Genomic DNA, 14,667 nt, shown 5'->3' with positions numbered 1-14,667 from the left:
GGACTGCAAAGATTCAGGTCATGCTTCCGCCCCCTTGGTGATGTAACTTCAATAAACCCATTTCATTCTGCACCTGTGCTCATGTGGTGGATTAGATGGCCAACCCCAGGTATGTCCAGCCCAAACCCTTTTATTGCCCCCCCTTTCCTCTGTGGGATGGGGCTGCCACTGCCAACGTGACAGGGGTATTTATTCCTGAATATGATCCCATCAACCCCTTTCCAACCAGTAATGGACTGCTTCTTGTCTCTGAGCTAAGAAAGGAGCCAAGGCCTCAATGGTCCTCTGCAGTGATTCTTCCTTGGCAGTGGCAGAAAATTTCTTGCCGCCTTGAATGACTTCAAGTTCTTGTGGAGAAGAGTATGAAGAACATGGTAAAATCCTTACTAGGTCTGATTCTGTCCTGCAGGTCAGAAGCCATTTTGCAGCAGCTATGGGAAAAGAGCTTGTTAGTAGTCTGAGAATAGCTCCTTATAAAATTCCTTGCACTGGCTGAGCTGGCAGTATGATAAATTAGCTAGTACCAAGGTGTCTCATTAAAGACAGCTGTGAATCTCTAGTTTGGAGGGGTCAAAGTAAGTGTCTGGCAATTGCATCAGCTGATGATGTAATATTCTAAAAGCTTTGGCTGGTCCAAGTCTCTGGTTGGACAGGAGGTACCTTCAAGGTATAAAAAGCCTGTTACTAAGGTGGGGTTAGTTGCTCTTTGCCATTTCTATCATGGACATCTGTCCATATCACTGTTGGAATGTCAGATAGAAGAGCTACCCTTTATCTATGCTCAGGAGTTGGAGGATCCAGGTGAGCATTAGGAATAAGTAAGCTTAGGAGCTCACTTGTTTTGGCATTGTATGTGTGCGTTTATTCTGTCAAGTACTTATGCCTTTCAAATAATGTGTAACCATATTTCTACCCTTTAAATAAAACCGTCAGTGTTTACTGGCTTATGTCTGTGTATATAGAAAGGAATCAATCTAGGTCTGGCTGAATCAAACTAGAGCCTTGAAATTTGAGTCTGTGGAATTGGGTACTCGGAGTCTGCAAGAGTAGGGAATTAGCCTGTACAACTTCTGCTTCCCCTTAGATGGAGGACTAGATGTTAAAAGGGATGGTGGCACCTAGGGCAGTTATCCTTGAGAAGTTGCACTTCCAGCTGACTGGGGCATTTGGCCAATAGATGGTTGGTGCATATGAACTTGTACTCAACATAAGGCTTACTTGCCTGAGAACTGTACCCTACTTTCTCATGTAGTGTTAAGACCTCTGAGATTGTAGGGTACACAAGAACATTTGAAGAACATGCATTTCTGACTCACTTGGAAATTTTAGGCTAGTGAGCTGGGGGTGCATATGATTGTCCCAAGACTGTGGCAAGGAGTTTGTCATCTTCTGACCTGTGCCTTGAAATAATGGTTCAGATAATTTTTTAAAAAATATGAATACTTATAGTGGGCAGAAATGATATCCTTAACTCAACAAGATGGAAACTTGGTTCAAGTTAGCTGTACTAGGAAAAGTAGGAATAAATGATTGCAGGCAGTTCTAATGACTTGAAACATTTCTTTCAGTTTAAGCCATTTTTTCCCAACGTTGCATATACACAACAGGGATCTAATGTGTACACCTGTGGGCTGGGCAGAAATGGGTTATTAATTATGATAGACCAGGACTTTGATTTGTGCATCAGTTACTAATTCTTGATTAAAAAAACCAGACCTGACAAAATGTCCTGTACATAATCTGGGGTGTCCAAAGTTTTTGGCAGGAGGGCCACATGGTCTCTCTGACACTGTGTTGGGGGCTGGGGGAAAAAGAATTAATTTACATTTAAAATTTGAATAAATTTACATAAGTTTACATAAATGAATATATTAAAGATGAATTTATATGAATGAATGAAGGTCTTGCAATAGCTCGAGGCCTATAAAAGGCCTTTCCTTTGCTGCTGCTGCTGCTGCATCACAGACGTGAAACAACAAGCAGTGGAGGGAGCCCTCATCCCACAGCTCACATGAGAGGTCTAACAGTCACCCTCACACTGAGAGCAGTTGCGTCTGGCCAGAGTGGGCTCCAACAAATCTCTGGAGGGCCAGAGGCTTATTGGAGAGTGGGGGCTCCTTGAGGGCCACACTGAGGGGCCTCAAGGGCTTCAAGTGGCCCCAGGGCCAGGGTTTGGGCACCCCTGAATTAGATGAACAGGCGAAGGCATACATCAATAAAATACTTGCAGGATTCTATCTAAAACAAAAAATTACTAAGCTATAACAAGCCATTGTCAGGCATGCCTTAACACAGGAGTGAGTGAACTGAGTACTCAAGGAAAAAAAAAGCTGATTGGGCTCTATCCTGCCAACGTACATTATCTGTGAACAGATGCTGAATGATGTGCTGTTGAACTGATTATAATGGGACTGCCTTAAAAAGTATGACCTTGATTGTGCCAGTTGCAGTACACTTAAGGATTTTTCAAATTGCAAATCTTAGTTATTATATGCATAGCAGTGCTTTTAACATTATTTCCTGGGCTGCATGAACATAACTTAATCAGTACCTTGCAGCACTTGTTCATTTTGCAGGCGGGTTGTCTTTTGTGACCATGACTAACACATTTGCAATCTTTCTCTTGCCTAAAGTGGAATACTGACAGCTCATTACAGGTAAAACACAGGTCTGTGAGTTTACCTGGCCTTTTTGAATATTACTGTAGAGTTGTCTGTTCTTAGGGAGGGGGTGAGGGAAATGAAAATATGTGTAGTCTCCAGTCTGAAGTTAGATGTCTGACTGTTAGGTAATCAGTCAGCTAAGAATATCCAAGTTGCTTTAAAATAGTAGTGAACTAAACTTAGTCAAATTTTTGACCATTTGAAAGGGTTTATATTGGGTTAATGCAGTGAAACCTAAGCACGCCATTGGCAATTAATGAGAATGAAGTAAATGGTTAAATACTTTACTTGCATTTCAGTGGGACTGGCATGATACTGATACCCACGGATAATAAAATCTGCGGGTTGGCCCTCACAGGATCTAAGGCCTTGTGTGGCTTCCCCAGGTGTTAGAAGGCCTGCCAGAGGCCTCCAAAAGGCACATCCAATTTTCAGTCGAAGCAGGAAGTGCCTTTCAGAGGCCTCCCTCCTGATGCAACCGGAAGACTTCCAGTTGCGTATGGGAGGTACATTGAGGCCTTCCTGACCTGCATTGGGTTTAATCTGCTGATCCCCCACCCACAGATTAGGAGGGCTGACCTGCATTCTGCAGCAGGGAATACAGAGATCCTTGTGTGCAGCCTGCTGCTATCTGCAGACAGTAATATGGGCCCAACAGCGGCATGAAAATGAAAATAGAACAAAATACCTTTTTCTAAAAAATCATCCAAATACCGAAGTGTAAAGACTCAGTTATATAGTGATGAATTATTATAAGCATATTATGCCTAATATGTGCCTAATATTATGCCTAATATGCCTAACCCCTAAATCAGTGGTTCCCAAGCATTTTAACATTGGGACCCACCTAACAAAAAGTTTCGCTTTACCAGCCATTCAAGCCTCTGTGGCTATAATGGTGATTGGACAGCAGTTCTCCTCCAAAGTAGCAGGTTGTTTAACACTTGAGGCACATAACCTAATCTACCCTGTCACTTTCGCGAACCACCAGAAATTGGGCTGCGACCCACTGGTGGGTCCAGGACTCACAGTTTGGGAGCCACTGCCCTAAACATTTATAAAATAAAGTTAATCAAAACTACCCATATTGGTCCACTTTGTTAGATACTTCAGCTTTGAAATAATCATATGCAAATTAGTATAGATGCTTGAAATTATTTGTTAGACCAATATATGTTAGACCAAACTTTTTAGCATTAGGACCCACATTTTAGAATGACAGTCTGTTGGGACCCACAGGAAGTGATGTCGTGGCTGGAAGTGACATCATCAAGCAGAAAAATGTTTGAACATCTTAGGCTGCAATCCTATTCCTACTTACCCAGGAGTAAGTTTCACTGACTATCATTGTTAAAAGCATATACATAGTAGCCTGTTAAAAATTACAGATCTGTAACATTTCCCAAAATGGACTCACATACCATGGTAGCATCTAGTCTCATATATTAGAAATAAAATATTGAAATGAAGGGAGGCCCATCTGAAATTACTTGTGACCCATCTGGTGGGTCCTGACCCACAGTTTGAAAAACACTGTGTTAGATGCCAGATGTGTTTTCAGTCTCTGGTTTTCATCAGTAACTAATAATAGTTAATTGTAGATCTTCAATAATTTTAGAAAATATTTCTGAACATTGGAGCAGCTTTTCTTTTAATATTGTGAAGGAACTTCTCACACTATTACAAATTTGGGATACGCTCTTGGGTGTTCTGTGTTGGAGGCAATTAAAAATAGTTTCCGCTTTGGTGGGAAGCAGAGTAGCTTAAGCAGCAGACCCCCCTTTGGGTATTACCCCAGGGAACCTCCCTCACCCGGCTGACTGCTAATCCTGGCCTCCTTCTTTTACTGCCTGGAGTGCCCGCAGGCTCGGAGAGCATTCACACTTGCAAGATGTAACGCTCTTCCATCAGCCTTGTTAACGGGCAGGTTCAGTGGTATTCCCTACACAGAGAGGAAATGCAAGTGTGGTAGGGGTTGCATTGAGACTCGAATACATACCTTTTTCTACTGCCAGCTACATAATGCTTCACGCAAGAAATATCTAGGCCCACTGTTAGCTAGGATGCAGGGCTGGGAGGATTCAGTCATGCTTGATTCCACACATGATTCTGAGACCCTGGATAATGTCGCTTCCCTTTTATCTGGGGTAATAGCCAGGCAGAGCCCTAGGACTCTGGGCAGTGTGTGAGGAAAAGACTGATGTTTATGTTGTGTTGTCTTTGTATACTTTTGTTTTGTTCTTTCTCTGTATTTTATGCCAATAAAGGTCTTACTGAACTGAACTGACTGCTAATCAATAAAAAAGACAAAGAGGCAATGGCTTGTTAAAGTTGCAAAAAAGAAGTTATTTACTTACAGTTCCATTGAGTGTATATTTTCAGCATCTGATTAGCATCAGAGGTTCAGCTAACACTTAGATAGCAAGGCCCTGGAGCTGCCTCGTCCTGCGTGCCTTGTGCTCAAGATAGCGTGGGCATCAGAGCCCTGGTGTGCGCCATTTTAACAGGTTGGTGGTCAGAGGACAAGAAGAAGTGCTCAGAGGAGAAGGAAAAGGGTAAAGGGTTAGGGCCACACCCCACAAGGATCACAGTGAGAACAGGTAGAAAGGTCAGAGTCACTGGGCCATAGCTTGACCCCTTCTGGACAGCATCCTGCCCCCTCTGGATAGAAGACGGAGTTGCACCAACTCCAACATTCTGATGTTAACCACTGATGATTCCAACTAAGGATGGAAAGGTGTTTGGAATTTGGCATAGCAGTCTCAGTTTAGTTTCAGGCAGTGGTTCCTAAACTGTGCACTGTTCCACCTGAGGGCACTGCAGGATGTCCCCAGCAACCTCTTCTTTCTGACTCTCATGGGATCCAAGGTGGCAGTGCCGAGGAGAGCTGGGAAGAAGAGGCCACCATGATAGAAAAACACAGTGTCCACAGTAAGTTTGGGAACTGCTGGTTTCTGGAGTGCTGATAGAATCTAATTCTGCCCTCTCAAAAATGACAAAATCCCACAGACAACAATCTTTCCATATTATCCCTCCCCCCTAATTACAGGGGGTGCCCAACCATCATCATTCATACCTTGTTTGAACTCAGTTTTATTTTGATGTTCTTTCACTGCACTAGTTTCCAGATAGTGATTGTATGTAGACCACTGTTCTTGGAAATACCAATTTAGGTATGATAATTGGAGAGACATTTGTTAGGCGTTGAAATCACTTGTATACATGGAAAAAGTGGCACAGCCCATATGCATTGAGTATGCTCCCTATGAAGAACTCTTCTCTTTCCTTTTATTGGAATGAAATCCTTTGATCTAGAGAGACACTTGGGATGTGGCCAAGCCCAAGTATTTGTTTAGAGTTGATCAGCTAATTATAACATCATTTAATAAGTAGATGGACACAAGCATGAAATTAGAAAGGTTGGCTGCAATTTGTTGGTGTTCCGACTAGTAAAAAAAAACCTTAACAGTGGATGTTGAGTAGTTTCAATATGCATTACAAAGTTTACCTGGAATCTCTAGCTATTAATGGGATGTATATTTCATAGGCAAGGAGAAGGCCTGTGTTTAAGATATCCATAGTCTTGGTAATGTGATATTGTTGTATTTCTTTTTTTTAACCATATGTGTATCTTCTAAAATAGCTGGAAAAATCTAAACTAAATTTATTTTAATGAAGCCATGTTGTCTTTTCTTCCCATAGGACGTGACAATGCATGTGAGAAAACATCATATATGTTCCTACAAAAAGAACTTCCTGTGCGGCTTGCTAATACCATGAGAGAAGTCAATTTGTTGCCTGACAACTTGCTGAATAGACCTTCAGTTAAGCTAGTCCAGAGCTGGTAAGTGTTGAAAAAAGGCAGGGAAGCTATATGAATTTAACCCTGAATTTACTGTTAAGAGTAGCATAACCGCAGCTTGGACAACTATAGTAGTTTTGCATATTCATATAGCTGCCTTGCATAGTTTAGGGGTTGGTCTGTAAAGCTCTCACTTCATTATTTATGCTACAATTTTCTCTCTTACTCTCTAGGCCCAATTTGCCAGGGTTGCTATTCTTGTATATACTTGTGCATCTAGAACTATCCATTAAAATAAAGGGGATCCTTTACTTGCTCTAGGGTTCTGTGTTTGCACTGGTAGTCCTAAATGGACTAAACTGGGGATAGTCCTAAATTGGGGATATCATAAAGTATATGAAATTATTAGCATCAGTGTACATGGTGTTTTACAGAGCAACATATGAGGAAAGTTTCTTGCTGTAATACATACAGTCTGAGTTCAGCAGTGTGGGGGGGATTGCAGAGGGAGGGGAAGAATGGGAGAAGTAAGGATGACAGGGATGAATGTAGTCAAATTTGATTGCTAGCAGCATTCTGCCTCCCACGTGCCATGTTGAGGAGGCACTATGAAATCACATATAATTTTTCAAAATATTCCAATTTACCATTAGTGAAATAGATGAACACTAGAAGTTGAAGCTGACTACATCATTTTCAGTTTCAGAGAATGTATAAATACAATTACAGTCATAAATAGTTCTTTTTCACTTGCCATATGAATTGGAGAATGTAGAGTGTAAGTTATTGGTTGTAAATAACTTTGTAATTCTTCAAATTATTTACGCAACTGTTTAATGCAGAGGAATTAATCAAAATGAAGCTGTTATTAGTGTTGACTTATTTAAATAGTTATCCTTTTATTGTAATGGGGACCCCTCTATCTGCGGATTCACTTATTACTAGATTGGGTCCACATGGCCTCCCACGCACACCCCTGCCAGATCCAAGGGGAGCAGAGCACTCTTCACTTCCAGAAGGATCTTCTGAGCCTAGCAGAGGTAGCGGACGTCCTTAGAAGGCACTATCCTTATAATGCCTTATAATGTGTTGTAAGACATTAAAAATGTCACTTCTAGTTTCTCTGTGAAACTGGAAATCACTTTTTTAACCTTAAAGCTCAGTATGAGCCTGGCAGAGGCCACGGCTGGATGTCTGCAGCCTCTGCTGGGCTCAGAGGACCCTATGGAGGAAGGCATTCACCTGTATCCATGGTTTCACTTAACCGCGGGGGGTTCTGGAATGCAGCCCCTCAGATATGGGGTCACACCTGTACTTGCATTTCAAGGATATAACAGCTAATACTAGGCAACATTTCCAGTTAATATGTTGCAAAAATATGTGCTTTAATGTAGGATTCTTCATTAAGCAATTTTTGTAAGGTCTAGTAGTCTATTTCAGGGCCAATTTTTAAAAATTATTATTAACAGTGTTTATATACTGCTTTTCAACAAAAAGTTCACAAAGTGGTTTACAGAGGGGAAAAAATCAAATAACTAAATGGCTCCCTGTCCCAAAAGTCTCACAATCTAACAAGATGCAAAAGAGCACTAGCAGGCAACCACTAGAAAAGGCACTTCTGGGGTAAGGAGGGCCAGTTACTCTGCCCCTGCTAAACAAAAGAGGAGCACCCACTTGTAAAAGTGCCTCTTACTCAGTTAGCAGAAGTTAATTGACAGAAAATGTTTTATGTTTGTTTCTTCAGGAAGTGATGTATTTGTTATGCTTTTCTTCCCATATGAATGATACATATTAATTTTGCTATTCATCTGTATTTTTAGGTATATGCAGAGCTTTCTTGAGCTTTTAGAATATGAAAATAAAAGTCCTGAAGATCCACATGTCCTAGATAAGTAAGTGATGCATTTTCAAAGCTAGTTGCTGCTGTGGTGGACTATGTAATCTTCATCTATAATGCAAATAGAATTGGAATTTTAATTCACAGAATTTGGTATTGTTCCAATAAAAATTGTTCATTAAACAAGTAGCTATGTACACCGAAGAGATTGGGAAACAAGCAATCATATTTTTTATGCTCAAACACTAAATTTGATGAGCATAAAATAAGGTAGTACTCCCCGATTTGGACAAGCATAGTTCAAATGACATAAGATAATTAAAAATGTAAGGAAAATACTAAGACTGTGATGTGAGACCCTGAAACATCCATATGCAACCTTCAATTATGAACTTTTAGGAGTAGTCTGGTACGAGTCTACATTGAAATCTACTTTCAAAAATAAGTCCTGACTTTCTGTCCACTAAAAGAGGAAGAATTTTTCCAAAACAGAACAAATATTAGGAAACCAAATCCCATATATGATTTCTCTGTTTGCCATATCTCTTTGTGTTAGAGAAATAAGGTGTTCCTTTGATATTCAGATCTTCTTACATAGGAAAAAAATATACATTCTTTTTATATCTGAAATGGCTAAGTAGAGGAATGGTGCTCTGGTCTTAACTCCCAGATTCTCAGAGAATCAGCAGGATCTAACCTAACTGAAGCTTTTAAGCATTAAATAATTTTCAAGAAGGGGTGCTTGTCCAATCAGCAAGGCAGGTGAGTAGGTTAAAACTCTCCTTGTGCAATTTGAAGGTTTTGAGGTTTGGGATTAGGTTGTTACTGTTCAGATTTCTCAGTTATTATTTTTAGAGTAATGGATCATTTGAAAACTGCATGAGGAATTTGCAAAGGTCCTTAAGCATTGCTGATTAGCCAGGAAAATGGCAAGTATGCCTTAAAAAGTGGAGCACTCTTTCACAATCAGAAATGTATGTTAGAAAAGTACCTGCAAAGAAAATGGACATGGTTTTATTACTTGTTAGGAAAGGTTATATTTACATCTCAGCAGTCCTATGGGCAAGAATAACTTTTCAATGCAGGCTTTAGAGAATAAAATTGATAAATATGGAGAGTTTATATTCTATATGGAAATAAGATAATGAACTTAAGCATCACTTTTTCTCTTGTCAAGCATTTCATGTTCTCATAAAACTTAAACTTTGTAATTATTAGGAATGAGGGTGTCACTGCTAATTTGGGCCTTCAAAAAGAACATGCACACTTCCACAGTATGGGGGACTGTATGCCTTCTGTTTTTTGAAAAAATGGATTCTGTAGCATATATACAGTTCAGCAAATTTGCATCACATTTGCTTATTTGCATAGTTTTGCTGAGTTGTGATGAGAACCGAAGCTCTGCCTCCTGTTCACGCACACTTAAGCCTTATATTGGCTTGTAGGCTTTGAAAAGAAAAGAAAAAATCTGAAATTCTCAGGTGCTGATTGCTGTGACCTATCCTAATTTGCATGTAAAGGGCACTGTATTATTATTATTTCTGTCTCTCACAGTTATTGGGGAGATTTGAATGAAGTATGGTTCCTAATTAACCATCTATGTTACTACTTCATTAGATCCCCTTGCTTCCCCCTCCTCACTGGAGTATTTCAGGTGGAACCTCGGTCGGTATCTACTGATTTGACTTACCACTGATACTGAGGCCCACATTTAAATGCCCTGTAACAAGGAAAAAAAGCACCAAAATCCAATTTCCTGCTAAATATAGTTTCATTCCATTAGATTCTATTATTCATCCCATTTAGTGGCTGAATGCAGTATACTGTTTAGACCAATACATTCTGGGGTGACAGTAGACTAGCAAGAAACCTCAAAGTGTATCTTTAAAGCTATTTTAAACCCTGAGAGCCTCATCACTCTGAGAGCCGGAGTTGTATAGTGGTTTGGGAGGTTGACTTAGACCTGGAAGATCCAGGTTTGAATTGCCATGAAGCTTCCTGGGTGACCGTGGTCCAGTCATTTTCTCTCAGCCTCACCTACCTCACAGGGTTGTTGTGAGGACGGAAGGAGGGGAGCAGCTGTGTACACCACCCTGAGCTCTTTGGAGGAATGATGGTATAAAAATGTGAATAAATAAAATATTTTTCCATTTATATGGTTGCTGATCTTTTTATCCACTGAGGGTTCCAGAATGGAACCCCAGTGGATAACAAGGCACAACCTGTACTATGCTGCTATTAAAAAGATTGCTACTGGTTTGATTTTCAGTTTTACATTCTGTTTTGCACAGTAGCTAACAGTGTTGGCATTAACAATGTTAGGATGTGTTTATATATATATATATATATATATATATATATATATATATATATATATATATATATATATTTAGTTAGTTAGTTAGTTAGTTAGTTAACCTTTATTGGCATTATAAATATTACAGCAAACAACTGACAACAAAGTGGAACAATACAACCGTTATCCACTAGACTAGTTCAGGAAAACTAAATAGAGAAAAAGAAATAGGATCTAGAAAGAAAAGGAGCCAGAAGGGACAACCTTATCCTTTCAGTAAAACAGGTGTTAGATGGAAAAAGGTGACTACAAAAATTTTAAAGAAGATTTTATAGAACTAAAGTCCGGCGTTTTTTGTAATGTATAGGCCAGGAAACTAGCCACTGAATACGTCAAGGGAGCAATAGAGTCTTCCAACAACTGGGGAAGGGGTGATACCTGAGGGGGAAAATTAGAAATCCAGGATTCTAGATAAATCCTACGATGAGAATCATGAGAGGGACAAAAAAGCAAAATGTGTAAAAGAGTATCCGGAGTCTCCCCACAGAATAAACATAATCGTTTCTCGCGAGGAACTCGCATGAAACGACCATAATGAACAGCTGAGGGAAATATGTTGAGTCTAGCGAGCATGAAAGCTCTCTTCAGTCTAGGATTAGTGAGATGAAAAAAGTAGTTTGAAGTGGCAACAACATGTTGCGGAAAAAGACCTAGGGAAAGGGGGGAACAGGTCAAATTAAGAGAATTTTTTAAAGTATTGAATTCAGCTAGAAAACGGTGGTCTTTGATAATTTTATAAGCTTGAGATAAGTTTAGATCAGCAAGTAATTCTACTGATAGGTTAATAGAGTGGAGTTTAGTTTCCAGTATTTTAAACCAAATAAAGATATACGTGTCACTCATTAATTCTGTAATTAAAGAGTCAGGGGAAGGAGATAAATGAATCCTTAACCAAAACTTAAAAGTAAAAAGCCAGGCATAAGTGGAGGGAAGGTGTAAACCAAGTTCTAACAGAATAGTGGACAACCGTATAAGATTAGGAATACCTAATATCTTTCTAAAAAAGGAAGAAGCAATATGATCCAAATCCTTAGAAACTGCCTGTATCCATATCGGGATACCATATAATAAATGAGAAATAATTTTTGCTTTAAAAATTTGAATCGCTGCTGGGATGTATTGATTTCCTGCATTAAAATAAAAATTTGTTATAGCCAAAAGGTGGGTAGTTGTTGAAGAAATAACTGACTTTTTATGTTGAATCCATGATAAATTATAGTGAAAATGTAAACCTAGATATTTAAAAGATTTAACTTGAATGTAAGATTGGGAGTTGATTGACCATATAGAAGGAGTCCAGGAGCGGGAAAAAACCATAATTTTAGTTTTGTTGACATTAATTACAAGATCATTTGAATGACAATAAACTTGAAATTTGGAAATGAGCTCACGAAGACCGGATTTTGTGAGTGAGAGAAGTACTGTATCATCGGCATAAAGAAGAATCGGAATTGGCTTTTTATTTATTACAGGAAAGGAATGAGAGGTGGTGGTTAAGCTGGCAGGAAGATCGGCTATGAATAAATTAAAAAGAAGAGGGGCAAGGATGCAACCTTGCCTCACTCCTTTATTGATAGGAAAACTAGAAGAGAGAATATTGGTAAAAGGAAGACGGATTTGACATTTATTATGGGAATGAAGTTGCTGTAACAAAAACAGAAGCCTCTGGTCAATGCCCCAGTTGGATAACTTTTTCCATAAAAGGGCTCTATTTATCGAGTCAAAAGCACCTTGTAGGTCGATAAAGGCTACATATAGATTTGATTTATGATGTATGGAATATTTCTGGGCTAAAAAAGAAAGTGCAAAGGCATGATCCAGAGTAGAAACACCCTGGCGAAAACCTGATTGTTCAACTCCTGGAAGGTTTTTCAAACGGGCCCAGGATGACAGCTTTTGAAGAAGGAATTTGGCATAAAGCTTCTCTATACAAGATATAAGACTAATAGGACGATAATTTGACGTAGAAGCGGGGTCACCTTTCTTAAAAATTGGAAGAAGAAATGAACAGCGCCAGATATCTGGGAATAGACCTGTAGAATTAATCGTGGTAAAAAGAGAAGCCAAGGGAGCAGCCCACCAACCAGGATTAGTAAGAAGAATTTCATTGATGATAAAATCTGGGCCGGGGGCTTTGGCTGATTTTAAGGAAGTTATGAGTTTATAAATTTCCAGTGGGGAAACATATATATATATATATATATATATATATATATATATATAGGTCATTTTAGTGGAACCACAAATGCAAGACCCTGCTGTGGAAGCACCCCACAGTAGAGGTGTTTCAAAAAATATTATTTATTTTACTCAGAAGTAAGCCCATTATGTTCAGTAAGATATAGGCTGTGATCCTATCTTACCAGAAATAAACACCTCTAACCAAGATGGTCAGATGTACAATCTCAGGGGAAGTTCGGGAGGAGGGACCCATTCTTTAGCTTTGTAGCAGAAGCTGGATTTGCGCAATACTGAATGTCTGCCCCCTTTTCAGTCATAATGGAACACCCCCCCCCCCCTTGAAGCAGACCTCTGCATTATACTATTTGGCTAACTCTTGCGGTGTTCACAAAACTTCCTCCCTGAGAAGTTTTTCAAGTGTTAAAAATCCCTGTGTGTCAAAGCATGTGGAAAGAGGCGAAGAGGAAGAGGCTATATGGAAGCATGCACATGTGTCCTTTGAGGAGAAAGGGGCAGGGGAAGCAACAGAATTTGCCCCACAGTGTAAAAGCCCACATCTGTTCTTGTTTGCAGGTACAGCTGTGAGGGGGTATTGACAATGACAGTTACTGTTGCCTGAATACATGTAAACTCCCCCCCAAAAAATTTGTGCTGTTGATTGTACTTTAAAATAGGTTACTGTATTTCTGCTTTTCAGGCATCCTTCCTTTTAGAAGAGTTACATACTGGTTTCTGCTAATTGATTGTCTTCCTACTATATTGTTTATTTCTAAGTGTGTTGTGTCCATTTGTCCTTAATCAGTGTCAGTGTATATCAGTGTAATAGTTATAGCAAACATCTGTTCTCTTTTTATACAACTTGTATAAAGGTTTTCATAGTTTTATAGGCAGCTGAAGCAAAACACTTCATTTTGGTTGGTCTTTTGAGTATGATAAACACAAGAAGCAAAATAAGTAGTTGGTGGTCTCAAAAAAGTGGAAAGTTAACGTGGGGTACTACAGTTTAAAATATCAACTCATCTGTTGTGTTCAACTATTCCATTCAATAGGTTACTTTAAATAATCATGTATAAGCAAGGCTAATGGTTAACCAGTATGTTTATACTTTCATCTGTTTCTTGTGTTCTGAAATACGCACGCACCTTATCTTGTTTGTTTCATGGTTGCCATGTGTCTTTGACAGTAATCAAATTAGAACTTAAAAGCCTCGTGCAGATCATGTAACACTGCCCAGTTGTTAAACTGCAAGATTGCCCTTGTACAAGTGACTTTCCATTTCAGAGATCACCATGGATGACATTCCCTCTGAGCTAGAGTTTTCCTTATAGCCTCAAACCACTCTTCCCATTTCAGGTCTCAAACACTATCATCATTGCAGCACACTGATTTTACAGTCTTTTATACTGAATCAGTGTACAGTAATACTGAATCTCCAGCCTTTTAGACTTGGAACCCATCTTTTATTCCAAAATGGCAACATAAGACAATTTGAACTTGTACATGTGGTATTGGCTAAATTGAGGATGTAATGCACTGTACGCTGCAGTGCCCACTGTATGGGTCTAGAGGGAGATTTTTACCACAGCATCTGTGTCTGCATGCAGTCTGGTCTACAACTAACATTATTTTCAGTTTGCTAACTGTATTATGCATAGAATGACGTTTTTTGCAGTAGTAGCCAAAAACCAAAATAGTTTGGCCAAGTGTCAGAGAAAGAGACTCCCAGGAGAAGTCTGGAGGACTAAAGGAGTAGTTTGAGTGAGCACTGGGAGCACTCCATCCTGCTTCCTGCTTTCCTATTACTAGATCAGAAGCTGAACAGAGGAAA

At 39.4% G+C, this 14,667-nt stretch overlaps 1 protein-coding gene across 1 annotated transcript in view; it reads left to right on the top strand.

Annotated features, from left to right (window-relative positions):
- The window catches only part of PDK3 (pyruvate dehydrogenase kinase 3), a 60,889-nt gene that overhangs the window by 16,134 nt on the left and 30,088 nt on the right, over nt 1-14,667 (top strand). The window contains exons 2-3 of the mRNA XM_066619034.1: nt 6,366-6,507; nt 8,286-8,357. Coding sequence (XP_066475131.1) covers nt 6,366-6,507; nt 8,286-8,357 — 214 coding nt within the window. The remainder of the gene's footprint in view (nt 1-6,365; nt 6,508-8,285; nt 8,358-14,667) is intronic.

This window comes from Tiliqua scincoides, chromosome 3 (assembly GCF_035046505.1).
Source record: "Tiliqua scincoides isolate rTilSci1 chromosome 3, rTilSci1.hap2, whole genome shotgun sequence".
Classification (NCBI taxonomy): domain Eukaryota; kingdom Metazoa; phylum Chordata; class Lepidosauria; order Squamata; family Scincidae; genus Tiliqua; species Tiliqua scincoides.
Note: the sequence above shows the minus strand (reverse complement) of the source record. Positions and strands in the feature narration are given on the sequence as shown.